At 40.3% G+C, this 21,277-nt stretch overlaps 1 protein-coding gene across 1 annotated transcript in view; it reads left to right on the top strand.

The window, feature by feature from the left end:
- The first annotated feature begins 506 nt into the window (after positions 1 to 506).
- Positions 507 to 21,277, top strand: part of EGF (epidermal growth factor) — a 59,675-nt gene continuing 38,904 nt past the window's right edge. The window contains exons 1-6 of the mRNA XM_009649195.2: positions 507 to 633; positions 9,521 to 9,652; positions 13,152 to 13,351; positions 14,339 to 14,520; positions 17,551 to 17,781; positions 19,427 to 19,629. Of these exons, the coding sequence (XP_009647490.1) occupies positions 507 to 633; positions 9,521 to 9,652; positions 13,152 to 13,351; positions 14,339 to 14,520; positions 17,551 to 17,781; positions 19,427 to 19,629 (1,075 nt within the window). The remainder of the gene's footprint in view (positions 634 to 9,520; positions 9,653 to 13,151; positions 13,352 to 14,338; positions 14,521 to 17,550; positions 17,782 to 19,426; positions 19,630 to 21,277) is intronic.

A 21,277-nucleotide genomic window follows, 5' to 3' on the forward strand; every position in this document is an offset into this window, starting at 1 on the left:
AGCAACTGCGTTTTGGAGAAGGACGGTACCTGGAGATTTCACTCCCTGTGCTCCACTGAGAGCTGTGGTGAACAGTTTTCCAAATTTACTGCTTTTAAGATTTAAACAGCACCTTTGCTTGTTGTGAGGAAACTCGCAGTGATCCTTGCGAGCATTGCTTTTAGGCTGTGTTAAATTTGTGGCAAGAGTGTCAGGCATTTCATACTTGGCTTCCAAAAAAGAAAAAAAAGAAAAAGAAACGCAAGAGAGAGAGAGGAAAAAACCCCGACGTGTGTGGGGAAGAAATCTCCCAGGAATTTCTTCAAGGTTGTAGTCAGCCACAGTGGGGGCTAAAGTGACAAGAAAAGCAAGGCAAAGATAAAACTTGGTATTGTGATAAGATGTCTGAGTGTAAAGTGGGAGACTGCAGAAACCTTTTGGGATTACACATGCTCATCTTGTCCTGGATATGACTGAATACAAGCTAGTTTTTCTCTAGTGACACTTCAGAAAAACCCCTCAAGATTATGTTTCTCTTCCTTGTTGCTTTTTTGCCTGTGGTTTTTAAAATTGGTTTTGTCAGCCTCTCCGCTCTGCAGCACTGGAACTGTCCTAATGGATACAGATTAAAGACTGAAAACTCTGCTTGTATAGGTAAGTTGCTGACCAAATTAAGAAAACTGCATTTGTATTCTCTTAATTGAGCTTTATAATTTTCAAAGAATTTTTTTTTTACAGATGGCTGGTCTGTTGTACTGGCAGAATTGATAAATCAGCTTTTCCATATCTTTTGCTTCTCGTAATGAACAGAACTCATTTTATTTAGTTTGTTATTCAGAAGTCAGTCACTTGCCTGTCAGTTTAACCCTCAGAAAGCAGGATAAACTTCTGTATGATCATTAAGAGATCTGAACTCTTCCCTGCTTAACAAAACTCCTTGCCATAGCTTTAGTGTCTCTGTATTTTCAATACATGTGCACACACATATTTGTACCTCTATGTATCTAAAATTTGTGTATGTGTATTTTTGTATTTCTATATGCATATAGAAAGAGTATTTTAGTGCTCATGTATTAGTATATACTTAGATGTGGGCTAGATAGCTTTAAAAACTCCTCTTTCTATGTTTATTGGTGCATGTAGATATGTATGCTTATATTTAATAATATGTCTCATACAATACATGAATGGCAGGTGTGTTTGATACTGTAATACTAAAGTCTGGGTGAAATGTATGAGACTAATAGTAGTATAATCCCCTCTGGGGACATGTGAAATGCAGGTTCCTATTCTTTACAAAGTGTATGACAAAGAACGCCAGAACCCTTCTCCCTACCCTGCTACCTTTAAGTTCAATTTTTTATAGAAAGGCAGAGCCAATAAAGTTGTGGGCTTTGCAGCAAGGAGATGAGGTAATGCTCTGTAAGGATTCAAGCAAACAGCCCCAATACTTGGAGTTCATGCTTTTGCCTTAGATTGCTTGGGCTTCAGCGGCTCTGACTCAGTTCTTGACATGACTCCAGTGATTTAATAACAGGTGCCTCCTCTGTGCATTCTGCCAAGAAATACCATCGTGTAAGCAGAAAATAGAAGTATGCATGTTTAAATGCTCTTGTACTGAGAGAGGAGGAGCTAGGCATTTTTTGCATACAAATTATAAACCTGACTGAAGGTTTATCTGAGAGCCAAACGCACCTAGAGTGCTTCCTCACTGATGCTTGAATACAAAGGAGAAACACATTTCTGAAATGAATCTCCATACTTCCACCTCTTACTATGCTTGTCTTCACATTGCAGAGCACTCTCAAAGTGAACAAACTGGATTCCCTTGAGGCCAACCTAAAACAGAAGGTGTTCCCATAGGAGAACATCTATCGTCTCTGCTGTTGATGGCCATTCGGTGCATGGGACCATACAAGACCTGGGTCTCTGTAACCTCAACCTGAAATATATGCAGTGTGTATGTCATACCCTCAGCAACTGTTGCACTTCACACAGCCTCTCCTAGCCTTCCACACTATTTACTAGCTTCAAGCTAGTTAGGATGTATGTTAGTTATGACTACTACATTACTGGGTTGCCTAATTAAGAGCTCATATATAACAGGAGAATCATAGAGTCATAGAATCCTTTAGGTTGGAAAAGACCTTTAAGATCATCAAGTCAAACCATTAACCTAACCCTGCCATCCCACCACTAAACCATGTCCCTAATCACCTTGTCTGCCTGTCTTTCAAATACCTCCAGGGATGGGGACTCAACCACTTCCCTGGGCAGCCCATTCCAATGCTTGACAAGCCCTTCGTTGAAAAAATTTTTTGTAATGTCTAACCTAAACCTGCCCTGGTGCAACTTGAGTCCATTTTCTCTTGTCCTATTGCCTGTTACCAGGGAGACACAAAGGGAATTGCTTGGCTATTGTTTAGTGAGTCAAAATGTACTCTAAATATTGATATTCAAAAGGCTGCAGAGATTATTTTTTATTTCAGTTGCTGTATTTTGCATGTTGATGTACATCGCTCTTCCATTAATGGAGACATAACCTGCCCTGCATTTTGTCTTTTCTATTGAAAATTAGGTACATTCAGCTGCTGTATGAATGGAGGGACTCTAGGTAAAGCACCAAAACAGAATGGCCAGTAGCTCAGCAAACTCTACAAGAAATAGTAATAGAAGCAGCCTTTTGTGTAAGAGCTAATGTTACTATGTCATACTCTGAACGATTCCAGGTAGCATAGAATAAATGAAAAATGAGATGTGCTAGCATATCTAATTCAAGACCACTGGATTACAGGGGATTAAGCCAAGGTGAAATTTTGACATGAAATGTAAAACCGAAGGGTGCTTTGGTGGAATGGATTTCCCCTGTTCTTTCCTCTGTGTGCTGGATGCACAAGTCATGTTCTGACCAGAAGACCGGATGCATGATATTCTAGTTCATTAATTGTGTGAGACAGAGGGTGCAGTGAAAACAAGTGGTAGGAAGCTGGAGGCAGGCTTTGAAGGTAATAGCGGGGATAAAAGTTGTGAGTGGGAGATGTGACTCATACCACTGAACTGTGAACAACGACAGCAAGCTGAACTGTGGCTTGGCGACCGTTCATGGTGAGCTGTAATAAATATACCAATTGTAAAATGTTCTTTATCGTCTGTGACTGTGGTGGTATCCTGCCAACTGTATGGGCTACCCTGAATTGAGAAGGTGTCTGCCCTCTGTTAGTGGGCTGCTACAAGCGGCAATTACTGGACAGTGTGTAGGCTTTTCCACATTTGCGTTCCATACTGCCACTACAGATCAAGGTCTAGGTCGTGCTCTTCTTACATTGCTAAATAGCTGACTTCTTAATTAGTTCCTTTTATTTCTAGGGATATTCAAAGATCAAAGACCTTCTCATCCTGTGGAAGGATAATGAAATCTAGCCCTAAATGTCTCACATAATTTTATACCGTTATTTTAAGAGAGATTATTTGAATCCTGACTTGGTATGCCAAGAGAGGAGAGGCGTTTCAGAGGGGCCGTGTGTCCCACAACAGTAAGGTTTGTAAGAGAGAAAGTATGGGAGAACAGATCACGAGGTCAGAACAAGAGTAGGCTGGTGAACGAACATGTCAGTTTGTTGGCAAGTTATGGTAGAATTGGAAGCATTTCTGCAATTTTTGACATTGCCATCTTGATTTAATAATTTATTTTAAGCTGTTGTTAGGACTGGGGGCTCAGTTACCTTTAAATCATTCATCTTTTTTAGACCCCAGTGAAAACATAGAACCTTCTACCTCTAAAGACAAATGGCCTGGGCTACGCAGGAGTTATTATTCCTACAAGGTAAAAACATGTGCATAGTTAGTCCTGGGAGAGCTTTGATTTCTAACACATTTGACCATGTAAGCATACATGGTACACCAGGGGATGGGCCTTATACCTGTTGGAATCAGTTGCCTGTACCCCCTGAAGAACTGCTTTAAAGCCACTATTTGTTATTCTTTCATGGTGTATAGATACTTTCCCCACTTGAGACCAAAAAGTTTCCACATGGCACTGTTTATCTGAAGAAGCCCCTAGAGCAGCCCCTTGCATTATCAATTTTAGACTAGATACTAGTGCCTGTTAGTCTTGGGCTACCCTAAGTAAATATATTATGCTCTGGATTCTGCAAGACTTTGGCTTCAGGGCTGAATCTGAATATTCATTTATAAGTTTTAAAACTGAAGGAAGATGGTTATTTAAAAAACCCTCAATAATATTGTAAAAATTTTTTGGAGAAGGCAAAATACAACCCACATTATTGAAGTTTTACCTAATCATTGGTTCTTAAATTCTGCACGTCTCTACTAACTTCTGACATTAACTCATCAGTCCTTGTCACTTCCTCAGGGCTAACAGGCTGCACATTCCTACAGGGCTACAGCCTGCAACTGAAGGTGACAACTGCAGCTATTGAGGCCAGCTCTTTTGGGCAGATGCTTCTTCCTATGCCTCAAGCTTTCCTCCTTTCTTTCTTACTGTTCACCACCCTCCTGCCATGGGGCACTGGTGATGCAGAATATTGTCATTCCTCTTTGTATTGCATCTCTAAATTCACCTCAGTGAGCTAAACCCTGGCTTGACTTTGCTCCATGCAGCCTTCTGAAGACACACTGTTAAAAATTCTTATGTTGTGTTCTGAGAAACATGAAACGCCAACACCTTACTGATTCACAGCTCTCCTTTCTTTGCGAGCATCGCATGAGGCGCAGTAAGAGCCGATGAAATGGGGAACTGTGTTGTCTACCCCTGTCAAGACATAGGGGTAAACCCATTGAGAGCCCACTGTATCCCTCTGTATTTCAGGAGAGCTGCAGTCGAGGCACGCTTGTTTCCTTATTTTCAGTAGCCGTCTTCCAGCTAGCTCACTTCATATCATACTGCCTTGGGGAAAGATGCTTGAAAACATTATTACCAAATAGTAGTCAGGAATTCCTGAACGTGTGTCTGAACCCACAGACCAATTCACAAGAAGATTCCCATTGAATTCTCTGGAAATTGGACCCAGCTGAATGTGGGCAAATACAAGCTTTAGCTGTAAAAACTTAGATCAAAGTAGGAAGGAGGCAAATATGTTATAAGAAATGACAGAAATGGCATCACACATCACATGAAGCTTAATCCTAAAGAGGGCCATGGGGCAGACTCCAGGACCAATGACTAATACTGCAAGACTCACCACTGGTTTGCTCAGTGGAAAATAGCAAATATTATTTTTGTATTCTGTTTTAAACAAAACCGACTACTTTCTAGTATCTGATTTGAAACCTGATTTTAAAGGGAGCTGGATGACAGTATTTGCTGATGCCTCTCAAAGAGGGCCGGGTGATAGCCTCATGAACTTCATCTTCAAAAGGCAATCCAATAACAGTATGTTGAAAGTTGCGTGATCAGAGAAGTAGAGGTCCATTTTGTAGTGACTAATTTACACACAGAATTTATTTCAAAGACAAAACCAAAGCATATTTTTCCATTCTGGTGCCCCAACCCTTGAGAGCTGAGTCCAGAAAGGTAGAAAACTAAATATATTGTAGTACCTTGAGATCTTTTTTGCCATTTCTCTTCAAGATGTCTATAAGTGGTTTCTGAATTTTATTACAAATCTAAATTTTATTCTGCTTTATACTTTATTAAATCATATGTTTGCTCTTGCTGTCATATCTGTGATCTGATCACCTCTGTGGCTCTGGACTGGAAGAGTCCAGGAGTTGATAACACCTTATTGTATTCACATCGTATTTCTTACCATAGTATTTGAGCATTTCACAGCCTCTATCCTCTCAAAAATTGTGAGTGATCAGGTTGTACTTTAAACCACATTTAAAATTAGAGAGAGAAGATACTGAGCTGTGTCGTATCTATTTTATTGTGACCTGCTGATAGATGGGGGATCTTTTTCCATTCCTGGCTCTCTTCTTTCTTTGAGCTGTATGCTTTTAACAAAATAGATAAAAGGGATGGGCTGCTTTCTTTGTAACCCAGACGAAATTTCACATTCAACCTTGTTGAAAAGATTATGGTGGTAGCTAGATATAGCGGACCGATTTAATCCCCAGTCCAACTCCACAGGAATGAAATTTGAGTGAGATTATTTGAGCGTGTGTGTCTGCACATGTATATTTTATGTATATAATGCATGTATTTGGGGCCATAATGAAAAGCAAGTTCTGGCTCACTGTGGTTTCTCTGTATCCCTGCCAGGCATACTAATGCTTCACCTTCTGCAATCAGAGCATTTCTCAGGACTCTCAATGAAGTAGCATATTTGTATGCAAAGTAATTGAGAGCTGCCAACATCATGATGACATGATTCATCGTTTTTGCTGATTCTCAAGGCATTTTTTGCATAAAGAAGCCTTTGAGAACTGAGAAGAACCTCATTCTTCCTTTCAGGGCTGGCTGTCAGGGCACTGCAGACAGCTTTTGTGTTCACTAAGCCGATTTCTTTCACAGGGTAAAGTTCCCACTGGGGGATGTGGTTGCCGGGACACGTAAAACAGCGACAGCAGGATGCAACTCCGTGCTTTGCTTTGGCACTAAGAGTGCAGGTGAAGGCATTGCTAGTTACACCCGATGGATGGTTTTATGATCAAGTTCTCCTAAACCTTAAGAGCGAGCCTTTTTTTTTGGTGGTGGGATTTTTTTGGAGGGTGGGGGGTTATTTGTACTTAAGGAAAGAAGAGAGCATGTTAAGCATAGGACCCTCTTCCATTGTTAGTGCCATAAAAGCTGAATGTCCGTGGTGCTGTGGCATGTTTTACAACAGCGCTGTGTCTGTTGGCGCTTCCTGTTTTCCGCTGGAAGGGGCATTCTCCAGCGGCCGAGCTGCCTGTCGCCACTGCGCCCCTTGTCTTTTATTGGGCGGTTATTCTGTCACTATAGCCTTTTGTTCAGCCTTTCTTCGCCTTTAACAACCTATATCTGAGAAATACAAACAGCATGCCAATATAGTCTGACCACTGCTGTATACAGCAGTAAAATTATTTCCCCACTGTCATTCATTTCTCCTGTGTTTATCTGTGTTGTGGTTTGAATTTTCTTGCCCAGTAACATGCTAGGAGGTCAGCTTTCTGTCCCATATGGACACAAATCCTTTTCAGGGCAAGCAGTCTTCCAGATGCAATCTGTAGGTCAGGCCTATCTTCCTTATTCTTATTTAATGTGCTCTTTATTGTGATTGAATAATAGTTCTTTCATCAGTGTTTTGCATTGCTTGGTGAAATGACCGTTGTCTTTAGCAATCTTACATCTACACAGTTGCTTTATCACCCATACCTGTGATTTCCTCAGAGAAATAACATCTGGTTTATTTAAGAAGCCACTATTGTCATAAGAGTATAGTGACTAACAGGAGCTATGTTACAGCCCTTACCAACAGAGTCTTGCACTGGCTTTTGTACTGGGGACTAGATCAGATTAACTGTCCGGCTTAATCAGCCAGTTCCTCCATTTGAAATCCAGTGCATCAGGGAGAGATACGAACAGTGTTCAATGCCTGCAGGCTCCTTCACATCTCCGCTAATGCTGACAGCAGCTGTGATGATGAGCTGAGGTCACCAAAGCCCTCCCGTATGGGTTAAGAGTCCTTTAGTTTTAATGCCTCCTGGCAATGTTAGCCAGGAGGAGCCAGTTTTAAACTGGCAACCTGGAGGTCTCAGTTTCTGTAGCCCATTAACAAACTTCTAAGCCAGTCAAACCTTTCTAGAGGGGATTTGGCAGAGCTACTCCTTTAATGCTGTGGAGAATGGCATGTGCATCCCTAGTATGTGTGGGAAAATATGGTCCTGAAAGCTGATTGTTTGAAGAAGATTGGGTTAGAATTAGCGTGCTTTATGGAATTAAGTTGCTCAGAATGCTTCTGCTTTACCTTTGTAACTCTTCAACAGAAATCAGTTGCACGTGCTCTGATCATGTTTCATAAATTGTCAAATTAGTTCATCTGCTATGTGGAACACAACATTGTGGGAAAACTCTGAAAACAATATGGAAGCATTTCCTAATCTGTACAGACATATTAGGTGGCTGTAGAGCAGAGATATTTTTTTTGAACAACTTTGATACCGGACACAGAAGAAATCCTGAAACACTTCTGCTGCACATAGTTTTTAAAAGCAGTTAAAGGCGACATTTCCCCAGACCCGTGGGATATCAGACATCTGGTTGCTTAGCTCTCCCTAGGTTACTGAGAGAGAATGTTTCTTTCCAGCTGCTGGTGTGAGCTGGTTAAATTGCAGTTCCTTGTAGTTATCATGAGGTGCTGTTTCTGACCTTCTTTGAACTAAGGAAATCCTCACCTAACACTCACGGACCTCCTGAAGCACTGTGATAACTTGCACTTGATTCAAATGATCAGATAATATAAGCTAGCCAAGGAGAAGCTCTTCCTCTGTTGCCCTAAATTCTTGATCAGTAATACAGGAAAAAGAAAAAAAAATATTGTGAGCTATACTTGGAATAGTTCAATACATACATGTAGGTTTGGTTATGAATCAATGTCCTTTAGTGACTCTAAAGAGACAAATGTGTCTTTTTAACATAATTTGTGTTGATTCCTTTTTTCCTGTGTGCATAAAGTCAGACGATAAAACTCAGAACAAAAGCCACTGACATCAAATAGATCTTGGGCAGGGAAAAATCTGCTCCTTAGAGCAGCCCTCACAGTGGTTATACAAGAAATATAGAAAGATGCGGTACTGCCAGATGTCACGCAACTTGGGATGTTACTGTCAGATGCATTTGTTTTCAGTAGGAACTGAAGTTTATCTAAATTTGCTGGGACCATCACCCATGGTACTGCCTTAGTGTGAAATATACTCCTCAGTGGTGACCTTTTTTGAAAAATAAAGTCCTTAATTTAGGACTTAATTAATAGGTACTGCCTCAGCCCTGGTAAAACACCACAAATACATCAAATATTTTTTTAATTCCTAAAGGCTCTAGCCTAATCTACTAGTTAAAAGCCAAGTTTCTAATTAGTTTGCTTGTTGCTTTGGTTTGGGCTTGTTGCTGTCAGAACATAGTGGGGGTTTTAGTCTTTTGTATGTATTTCTGAGAGTTGATTCAAACCAAAATGAGCTCAATGTGGAACTCAGTGCTGTGGCAGTCTGTTTGCTGCTTTGCTATTTTGCAAAGTTTGTTGATCTGTTGACAAAATTATTACTGCGGAAGCAGCTGCAGGCAGCATTTGCATAGCAAATGATAATGCAAATCACAGAAACAAGACTGTACCCTGTGTTTGGGCAATCAGAGACCAGAGCGCCCAGACACTAGGGAGGACGCTAATTTCCCTGGACAGTCTTCTAAAAAAAAAATACAAAAATCACTGCATGTGACTACAGAAAAAACAATAATTCTGAAACCAATGCATGAAGCAATACAGCCATCCTCCTCTGCTTTTTTAATGATGGAACCTTAAATTTTGTGATCAATTTATTATTAGATAACTATGTCAAGGATATTCTTTCTCTTTGCTGCTTTTGCTAGCTGAATTTTAATAATCTGTTCAAAACCGTGTTTCAGATATCGACGAATGCCTTGAAGGTGGTTTGGGAACCTGTGGCCAAACCTGTATCAATGTTCCAGGGTCCTACATCTGCTCCTGTTTGCCCGGCTACACTTTAGATATTGACAAACGGTCTTGCTATGTGAATGGTAAGGTCGTTTTCTTTTTTGATGACTGAAAAAGAGCTTTAGATATTAGGTTAACATTATTTTTCAAAGTGAACCATGCCCAGCTGGTCCCAACTGGACAGTGACTGGGGTGCTCTGGTTTGGTGATGGAAAAACTCTGCCTCTTCTACTGTGTGGGTAAGCAGCAAGGTCAAAAGTGGGTGCCACAGAAAAATGGTGATGAAGAATGGAGAGTATGGTGGTGGGAAGATGAATGAACATATGAAAACAAACAAATAAAACTAAACGATGGCTTCCTGTTTAGTAGACACACTCCCTCTATGCTCAGAACTGTAAACTCTCTTATCCCGGCCTTACTACTTCCAGGAAAACATGTCAGTACACGAGATTTTGCTACCTTTGCCCCTTTTGGTGTGTTGGCTTTGATGTCTTTCCAGTGTGTTTAGATTCTAGGGACAGTGCTGTGAAATTGTAAGCAGGAAGCCCTTGTTTTTGGTTTCACCCATTGGCAGTTTCTTAATAAACTTGAGTGCTACTGTGAGCTTTTGCTCTCTTTTGCTCTGTCCTAAGTGCATAAATTGGGTTTTGAATGTGTAAGATGTATTTAAATTTTAAAAGTTTTTAGCCTTTCTAAGGGTAAAGTATCCACAGTTACAGCCTTTGAATAAACTTAATTTTGTCCTCAACTGATGCTACATAGTGAAAAAAGTCTAGTTGGATTTTATTGTTTGGTTTAACCCTATACTGCATATAGAGTATGAGGTGGGAGTGCTCTGAAGTTCACCTCTCACCTCTCCACCTTGGTTTCCTGAATGTCTGGTTTTGGTTTCTGTCTGGGATATGCTACAGCTCCCTTCTGATCCAGGAGCTCAGGTTTTCTTTTTCTGACTAATGTTTGTCTGGGACTCTTGCTAATGCAGAGATGGGATGCAACGGGGCATGTTTCTGACCCAAGAAGTAGGAGATGTATCTGAGTCCCTGTGCATGTAGCCTTTAGGACCATGAACATAACTGAAAGTATTCTGTGCAGCTCCCAAATTGGCACCAACGTGATTACTTCAGTCAGCTCTTAGAATCATCATTATTGACAGCAACATGTGACTCTCAAAGATCTGAGCTGGATTTTTTTGGTGTTCCTGCCTAAACATCTCTAGCCTCTTAAATAGAACTTTAAATTATTATTTTTTTAATAAAATGTTTTGTAAACTCTTCACTTCTGAACTGAAGAGAAGTGAAAACCTCACAGTGATGCAGGTATCTTTCGAAGAACAATCCTACCTTAATATTGGAGGACTTCAACATTTTTTAACATTATTACTAACATTTATAGCACCAGTAGAAAGTGAGTGATGGTTCAGGAGCTACCGCGATGGATAAGGAACCCTTATGCTAGGTATACACCCTTCTAGGGGGCACACCAAACGAAATAGCCTCATGTTTATAAGACAGGAAGCTTTTTGATGCAGGTTTTGTTTACCTGTTTATTAAACCCCTGATAAAATTAAGTCCCAAATCTGACTGGTGCCTCTGCAATCAAAGTTAGATTTCTTTGGTCCCTGTTCCATTTACAGCCCTCATTCACGGGCACCCGACAGGAAATTCAGAGTGGAAAGGACAAACCCAAAATATATAAATGCTCTTGGTCGACTAATTGGCAAAAATGCAGGCAGTACAGCTGTCAAATTCCTGAGATAAATCAACCTTGCTACACTTCACCGTTCATTTAGCATTTACGTAAAGTGAGTCTTCATAGTTTAAATAGTCTCACATGGGGTTGCTCAGTGCAAATAGCAGCAGAAAAAGGGAGTCACTGAAATCCTAGAAGCAGCTGTTACAACTGGGTGATAGCTTGAAAACTTGAGGTACAAAAGAGTCTGTTAGTACAGAAACAGAGTGCTGATCATCTTCCTTCTGAACAGAAAATTACATCTTGGGTGCTCATCAGGACTTTCTGCCTAACTTGCTCTTCACTTTGAGAAACCAAAATTGGTCTCATTCCTCTGCTGTGAAATCAAACAACCTTACCAACCATGATGAAGGTGGAGCATCTGGCTAAAATTTGTAGGAGTGATGTCTGTTGAGTTTAAAGCATCAGGTTTCATACTAATAGAAAAGATATTTAGTTAAAAGGGTGCAAAAATGGTCAATAAAACCAGTTTAACTTTCAAAAGTGTATGTGGAAGAAAACTGATGAGTGCATCTTTGATGATATCCATCCCTGACAAATGGAGAGTTGCTCTGCATCGCAGGAAGATCAATTCAACAGTGATGAGACAGGCTTGAAAGCTGTCATTCTGTTGGATCTATATCAATAATTGCATTTCAAAGTCATTTGGTTAGACCATTACTTGTGTGCTGTTACCCATTGTTTCAGGCAACCATGTTATAAATCTCCACCATTACCACCACAATTCCTTCTTTGAATGCTGTTTTAGTGGTAAATTAAAGACTAGGCTGCATACCACCAAGTTTTTGTTTTGTTTTGTTTTTTTTTAATTAGGAAAAAACCCCATTTCTTTTTAAAATGAAGGCTAAAATGTGTCTGGTTACCTAAAAGCTCCTTTCCTCTGCCACACACTTGATAGACATCCATAGTATTCAAATTGCCTAAATGGAAACCATTGTGGTTTGGAAATGCAGTTAAGGTTCTTCGGGCAATCTTAACCCTGCCCTATGGTGATACCCTAAAAATAACAAAGAAGACTTGATAAAACTGGGTTAGTGTAATCTGCAGCCCCAACTGTTATGTCCTACTAATTGTAGTTCCATACTTATCACCTGGTTTTAAGGCTGCATTAACGTTATTTGGAGCATCCTAATTGCTCATCACTTTCAACATTAAATGGATTTCTAGAGTTTGGGGCATAATCATCATGCCTTTCATTTTAACATATTTTATGTGAAGTTACTGATACACTCTTACCCTTCACTCAGTACGAATACAGTTTTTGTCTGCAAGGACTTGTTGCTGTTGAGCTGTAGGAGTTTTAAGTACAGGTCTTTTGATTTCCTTCAGCCCTCTGCATCACAAGAAACCTCCGCAGTCTCTAGCTTCTTCCTTTTCCCTGTCTTGGGATCTTCAATTTCCCTGTTTGGATAGACAAAGTGAGACTCCAGACCACCCCTCTGTGATAAATTCTTGCTATAGTGCAATAGCTGGAAACAGTCTTCAACCTGGAGACACATCCATGGCATAATTCTTCCAACCTCTGTTGGCATGCATGCAATGGTTCTTCTGAACTCTGACTAGGCTGTAGCATCTGGTATTAGTGGTGAGAACCACTGCAATCTCAGCTTCATGACTCAGATTTTTGATCTAACCTCCAGCACTAAATGTGAAAGGACCATTACATTTATATCTTATTGGTTCTCTGTGATATGCATGGAAAGTTATCACTAAAATATGTGCGAGATGGTTAGATACTTTCTCTTTGGCTAGTATAATACTGATGAGAACTTAATGCAGTAGAAGTGCAATGCTTGTCTATTAATTGGTCTCTTTTTGTTTTTTCCACGCCAGACCCTGCACCATTCCTACTTTTTAGCCATGGAAATGCCATCTTCAGAATTGACACTGAAGGGACCAATCACGAAAGATTGGTGGCTGATACTGGTCAGTCAATGCTTATGGATTTTCATTACACAGAAGAGAAAGTGTATTGGGTAGACTCTGAAAGGAGACTACTTCAAAGAATTCACCTGAATGGCACAAAACAAGAGGTAAAGTAAACAGTTCTCTGGAAGTCTCCAAGTTAACGGGCATAAAACCCTCCATGGAAACCACCTGCTCTTTAGGTACAATTCTGCTGTTCCTGTTAATTGATTAGCACTTCAGACTTATTAAATTTTTGCTGTTGTAATAGTCATGGTCCTGAGCCCAGGCTGTTTTACTGACATTCACAGCACATCTAGTATTTTCTGTGAATCAAGTGAAGGGGAGTTAAAAATGAAGGAGAAGAAATTCAGACAAACTAAAGCTTTGAAGACAATAATGTTTCTATCAGTTTTAAATTACTCTCTGGCATTATGGAAGTTTGTCTTCCAGATTACTGTAACTCAAAGTGGCACAAATGGTATGAGAAAAATGTGCTTGAATTCCTACTCATTTTTTCTCAAACCTTTTATTGGTTTCTATGGTTGCACAAATGCTTCTTTTAGCACTTCATCCTTTGTTCAGAAAAAGCTGTGCAGTTCATTGCATCTGGCTGATTAAGAAGGGCAGACAGGCTGTTGTGGCTGAACTTTAATGCTGTGAGAGCCTTCTTTTGTTTGAGAGAGATTGCCAGTGTTCCTGTACCCATGTGGAGTCTTCACTGATGTATTTGACACTGATCTTTCAGGATTGAGGTCCAGTAATAGCGTGTTAGGAAGTCTTTCATCTGTAACAGTACAGGTCTGGGTGCTTCATAGTGTGCCAAAGGCAAGAAGTTGTAACTAAAAGATTAGTCTAGTGTATTTCTCATGGAGACCGGTTTCCCATTTTGCAGGGGGTCACTCAGTTCAGAAGGGGTACATGAAAGTACAAAGACCAAATGAAAGTGATTAAAGAATGAGAAATATCCACAGGTCTGAGAGAAAATGAAGCAGGTGAAGGAATGAAATGGGAAGCTTCAGCCTGGCACTCTATTCCCTATATTGAAAGTCAAGTTTAGGGTGATCATTAGGATGCTTCTTGGGGTCAGCTTTTTTTTGTTTGTTTGTTTACAGAGGCTATGTTACATTGACAAAGGCATTTCAGGATTTGCTATTGACTGGATAAATCAAGACATTCTCTGGGCCAATAGGCAGAAAGCAACCATAGAAGCGACAGATATGAATGGGAAGAAACGCCGAGTTCTTCTAAGAGATGTTGGTCGTCCCACAAGGATTACCATTGATGCTGAGCAAAGGTAATTTTGACTAGGTTAGTAATTTCATTGAAATGGACTCAAAATATGCAAACGACTATGATTGTTGTTTATAGGCTGCTGGGCTAGTCTGTGCACAGTGTATCATCTGTAGTCCAGTAACTCCTTGAACTTTGACAAAAGAGGAGAAAAGATTAATAAGCATATAAGAGATAAGTAGAGAAGTACATGAGAAAAGCCCACCAAAGTCTAATGCATAATCTATACCTCTGGGTCATCAGGGAACATTTTGCTAGAGAGGAGAGCTGAGGGAAAAGAGGCATTGGTGGTCCTTTCTCAGAGACAGCAAAATTTCAGGGCAGCAGAAAACAGGGTTGGGGCAGCAAGGAGAATGATGCCTGCAAATGCTGGGATTCCCTTGGGCATCCAACCTGTCACACTTAGAATATAAATTGGTATGTTTTCTGAAAAAAGGTCTAAACTTACAGTTTTGCTCCCCTTTCCCATGTCTCTTTGTCAGTTGCTCTGAATATTGGTTCTGAATCTACTGTTGCTACTTCGTATCACTGGTAATTTGGCCTTCATAAAGATGTTTCTTTCAGCTTCAAGCCATTTATATTGAGAACCACACTCACATAAGAGATTTGGCCTCCTCAGGAGTTATCAATACAAATTGTCACAGTGGTCTCTCCATGCTAATTTCTCTTTACACATAAACCTCTTCCATGAAAGTTACAAAAAGAAAAGCTTGAGGAGACTTTGAGATGCTTCTGTTTTGTAGAGCAAAGGCATGTTTTTGTCACCACTTTTGATTTGCAGTAAAGTTGCTCAGCAGCACATGAACCTATTTTAAAATTAAGGCTTATATGTCCTTCTTTTGTACGTTTATACATAACCCAATCTTCTGATGCTAGTAACATTGCTAGTATTCTTTGGAGTCTTGTCATTTGGGCAGGATTTAAAGGCCTAAACATCAGCCTATATATATATTTTTCTGTTTTGCTTCTGAATGTAGTATTTACCGATCTTGGAAATATTCACACGTCTTCAAATCCACTGTCAAATGCCATCGAAACTCACATTACAAATGGCATTATAGGGTTGTATTTGCTGAACTTATGTGAAAGTTTGGGGAGACTCACGTGCATACAGTCACCTAGGTGTGATTCACCATGCATAAAAGCTGTACTCATGTGCTTACAGGGAGGCCAGTAAGCCAGTAATAAACTGTAAAGAAAGTAGACTCCAAGAAGCCTAACATAATTTTTATGCCCTATGGCAATTTGCTTGTATGAAAACTCTGAGGGCTCTATTTTTAATGTGAAGTAAAGTAAAACCCCCAGCATGTTTTATGTGCACAGGCATAAATGTGAGCTAAATCTGATATTAACAATGTCTTCCTTCAAATGCATGCAACTCTTGAGTAAGGAAGTCAATATGGTACCCTAATAATAGAGTTTTTCTCAAAAGATGTGTCTGGATATTAGCAGTGATAGGATTACTTTAGTAGTAATGATCTAACTATTGCTATCAGGTTGGTTTACTTTTTAATGGTGTTTAGAAATGCTGAAAAATAAGGATTAAGGCTTAAGAAAAATAGAGGGCAAACACAGTAAAGGCTGGCAATTACTCAAGCCAATTTCTAATCTTCATTCTTCTTCTGTCTTCCTGTTTGTTAGTATCATATCCTGTTCCTACACTGATTTGCAAAAGTTGTGGATAGAGACTATAAATGCCTTTATTTCTTGGTTTCCTTATCTGTAAAAAATTCTAGCATTTGTCCAAACTTCCAGAGCATTGATGTTTCTTAAATAACAGGTGCTATAGAAATGCAAGCAGATATTAATAAAGTGTTTAAAAATGGCGGTATAAAATTGGGCTGTCCTTCTGGGAACATGTTTTCACCTGTACATTAATAACCTATGATAACTGCAGACTATGTAATAGTGAGGAAAATCTGTGAGGCAGGGGCTGATTCTTCCTACTGGTTTAGTGTAGTCCCTTGCCAGTGAGATCTAATCCCTCCTGGGGCCTTTAACAAGTGATTAACATAAACCTACTAAAGCTGGCTTTATGCTACATTGTTTTGTACATGCAAATTCTGCAATTTTGTGGAGACAAGGCAAAATGATGAAGCTTCTTGGAATTTTTGTGCATGAGAAACCCAAGCAAAGAATCTAAACCCAAACATTAAAAAATAAAATATATGTGAATGAGGGATAACTTGCTATTTTGGAAGAACTGTTGTTAACCTCAGTCACATTGGCAAATCTGGGTTCTTATCCATGAATAACTTGACATATAAGTAGCTTCAGTGCATAACTGTTTTAAGTATTGGAGCTGTATTTTGACTGTGTCTTAATTTAATGACAGCATAGTCTGGCTGCTATAACCAGCAGGAAGGTAGAAAGAAATGAGAACAATAATAGAAATGGTATTTTTAAGTTAAGCACTTAAGTGATGTGTTCAAGTGGAGTTTCTGGAGAGAGATTCCTCCCCAGAGGCAGAGGGCAATGCGTATCTGACTCAAATATGTGTCTTTCCCTGAGTTTGCAGGAGTTCCCAGCAGATTTGAGAGGTTATTCCAGTTTCCTTCTCTGACTGCATGGCTGAACAAAGCAGAGAGCCAGACAATAGTGCTTCATGGTTAAGCTGGCCTGATTCCTGCTTGACCTACATGAGAGAAATTTCTAATATCTCATTGCTTCCTGAACAGAGTCATATCGTCTCTGATAGAAACATATTTATTAAAATAAGAAAACAACTGTAAAAAAACTTTAGTGGTAGTATTGCTTCTGTTAAGCAGACAACGCTTTGTTGTCAAAAATTATTTCCATTCTTAATAGAACTATGTTAAGAGGAGAGGCATATGGGGCTTTCCTGAAATAGGTGAGTACATATTAAGGAAGTCCCTTGCTTTATTATTAGTTTTGCTTCTGAAAGCACTGTGGTAAGACTGAAAAATTCTGCATACAGGAGCAATTAAACAAGGAGTGCGTAGCAGTGCAGCGATCTTGCAATGGTGTTTTGGTTTTGTTTTTTTTTTCCAAAACACGTCTCTCTTGCCTGCAGGTTATTATTTTGGTCTTCAGATGGTACAGTTTCCAGCATACAACGGGTGTCCCTCAGTGGAAGTGATGTGAGAAATGTTTTAAGAACCACAGAAAAAATAAAGGCCATCTCACTAGATTTGGTTGACACAAGGCTCTACTGGATCCAACATGACCACGGGAAAGAGATTTCCCATATTGGATCATGCGACTATGATGGCGGAGCTGTTCACTTGCTCAAAAATTCTGTCCGGTGAGTTTTCCTGAGCCTGTCAGAAATAAAACACTCATTCCCTGGGTATACAGTTAAACTCTCTTCCTCATTCTCCCTTTTATTTTGTCAGTTCGTAACACAATAAGGAGTATAAAGTGTAGTGCAAATGGCCTGTAACTGTGAATCTAAAACTACTGACACGAAAAATGAAAAAAGTCACTGCTGTAAGGATAATACTGCCACTCAGAACTCTCCATCTTCCAAGCTTTTAGCAAATGATAACTACTTAATCCTTAGAAATCCTCTCTGAGTGTTTATTAGTGGCCTTTTTCTGCAGATAGAGAAGCCAAAACCAAAGAGATTAAATGATTTGTCCAAGGTCACAGTGGGTGAGCTCAGGTGTCTGAGCTGTGCTCAAGAGACTGAGCTAGATCAGGTCTTTCCTGTCCTCCTCTAAGCCTGTTGTCCTCCTCAGCTGCTGGGTGGGGAGGCTTGGATAACCTGCTGTGCTCAGGTTCTCCAGCAAGCGTCAGCAGATGTGGTGAAAACTGTCCTACGCAACAGACTTGTTGCCCTCTGCTCCCTGGTGCCAGGGCTAAGCATGGCTGAGGGGGCTGCTAGACCCATGTGCTTTTACGTGCCTTTAATACTTGGCCTTCATGCTTTGCAGTGGTACAGATGCTCCATGGCGGGCAAGTTTTCAGTGAGGTACTCGGGAAAAGGTTGCCTAATAATCACTGCAATTTCTGTCAGTATGGCTGGGTCGGCATATGCGTAGTAGGGATTGCCAACCGCAAAATGAGAAAAATACATGGTTTCACTGGCCTGCTGATTTAAATATGCAGCATATGAGGAACACAAAGCTGGTTTCTCCCTACATTGCCAGCTGTCCCATTGGATTTTTCCTTACCCTTTTCCCCTTTCTCCCTTGAGTTTCCTTGGTGTTCACTGAGGCATCAACACTTTCCCTTTGAGCCTGGATGATATGGATTCTCCCTTTTCCACCTGGAATTTGTACTGGAAAGTAGAGGCCAAAAATCCCTCTTTCAGTATTTATTCTCCTTTCCTTCTTATTTAAAACTGGGCCCTTTTGTCGTTCCTACTGGCTGCTATAACTGAGCAGTGAACGGAAACTAAATTCTTGTGATAGGAGAAGCAGCAAGACGGATTTTAGGAATGCCCTACTCCTACACCTCCATCTCCACCCTGATTTCCCAGGACAGTCAGCAGCATCAGAGCAGGCACTGGAAACTAGGAAATGATGGAATTTATCTGGCCTACATCCTTCAACAAATCAAATGTACATTTTAGTTGCTGGGTTCACCAAGGAGCAGTGTGATGTTTAGGCTTTCTCTGTCAACTGAATCAGTCCTGAACAGCAGTTCACATAACCTGTGAGAAATGCATGTTATGCATTTTGCATTCATTTCTTGCAAATCTGCAGGATTCTGGCTGCTGGATTATTTGGTAATGTCTGTGGCACCTCATCTGATTCTCATACACGCAAGATAATATATTTATAAGCATACAAAGAAAGGTTCTTTACAGTGAACTTAACTGAACTAGATGCTCAGAAAATGTATGAGTGAGTAAATATATAGGGATCGGGTGAGTAAATATATAGGTATATAAATATATAGGAAAGCATAATGTGCCACTTTGTGTTATCTTCTCTCTCTTCCAGACGCCAGTTGCTTGGCATGTCTCTCTTTGCTGAGCACCTGTACTATTCAGAGTTGAAATCTGGTATGATATGGAGAGCCAACAAGTATACTGGGAAAGTTGTAGTCACAATTAGCCTGAAGCCATCATTTTTTCCACCAGTGGAGATAAAAGTGGTGCATCCCTTTAAACAGCCAGGTGCAAGAACAGATTCTCAGGATTTTGGTAAGTAAACTGGAATAATACGGTTGTATGTGTGAGAATAATAATGTCACACACTCTGAATTTTCACAGTAATAATTTTCTTCAGCAGGATTGCAGACCTCAGTGAAGCCAAGCAAAAAAGTTTCCTTTAACTTCAGTGATCCACAGTTCCACATGGTCTGTGTAACTCCAGGTGGAGTATCAGGCTGGAAGTGTGCTGAGCATGAACTGCTCATTTCATTAATCTGAATACACAGATAAATGTGATTTTCTCCTTCTCTTTTGTTTACACAGATATGTTTTTATACTTTCCTGCTAAATGCACAAACCATACAGCTTTTTAATCCTCCATGTAGATTGTCTTCACAAAATGTCTGCTCCCTTCTGGAAGTTCTATTCTAATATGCCTATAAACACCTCTGATTGATTATTATGGCACTGAGGGATTTTAAGTGCGTAGTATGTCCTACAGGTGGTACTGTGGATGTCTCAGCTTTGCTGTGAAATGGCTGGATTAAGAGTCAGCCTGTTTTAGACAGACTTGAAGTTGCCATAATAGCTGTCAAATAAGAGCCTTGGGTCTCTTTAATCGATATCAGTTGCAGCCTACAGTATGAGATGGTCACATCACTGCCTTTCACCATGGATCAGAAAATGAAAGCGGTTGCCTATGGATAGCTCGCTCTCCTTGAGGATTCCTGCAGTAGGAAGTGGAGGGTGTCCAGGAGAAATAATGTCTTGTTCTCTGATCTATGGAAAGCAGACATAGAGTATTCTTGCTTTAATGGAATCGTTTTTGTCACCAGTTTTACTTGGATGCAAACAACAGAGCAAACAGCTTAGAGGCATCTGTGTGTTGAGCAATGGTTGCAGAGCTCCCAAGGGAAGGTGGCCTGGATTCCTAGAGGTATAGGTGGTATAAAGTCATGAGGAGAAAGTAGTGTTTGTTCATATGAGCCAAAATGAAACTGTAAATATCTCTTTTGAGCCATCTCTAAATATCTACTATAAAATAGGCTTTGTCTTTCTTCATGCCAACCAACAGCTTTATACAGTACCATGCTGCCTCCTTCCTGGAGCCTGGTCTGAGTGGGAAAATCAAAATCTTCAAGGGAACTTTCCCCTTCAAATGCATTGTGTGCAGTGCAAAGTGCTGTTGAGATGCAGAAGAGAAAGTCTTCCTGGAAAGCAAGCTTATACTTGTAAACACAGAGAGCCTCTGTTCAGAGGCAACACCTGTTCTGTGCTTCCTTCGAGGAAAAAAAGTCATCCTGGCAAATGGAAGCACTTCTTTCAACTGACAGGTCTGGTGCTCTCACACAGAGTAACTAGGGAAGGATACGTTAGTGGTGCAGACAGTGGCATATCCACACATCTCAGGGTGGTTACAATGAGATTTGGAAGGTCTCATGAGACCTCCTTGGGTGTCTGTCACCATGTCTGCATATGCGTGAAGATACAGAGGAAGAATCAATGACCAAGTACTGTAGCTCATGATAGTGGTCCCTTGAACAGCAGGGGCTGTCGGTTGTGTTACATATGTCCTCTCCACAAGAGCATGTAGCATAATTTCATTGACTCTGGGCGCTTAGCCTTTATTCTTCTCTCAGAAGATTAACTCCACTCCTTCGACCAGAACATGCTGCTTTCCAGTGTTTCTCTTTCCACG

This window comes from Egretta garzetta, unplaced genomic scaffold, assembly GCF_000687185.1.
Source record: "Egretta garzetta isolate BGI_Z169 unplaced genomic scaffold, ASM68718v1 scaffold41, whole genome shotgun sequence".
In the NCBI taxonomy this organism is placed as follows: Eukaryota; Metazoa; Chordata; class Aves; order Pelecaniformes; family Ardeidae; genus Egretta; species Egretta garzetta.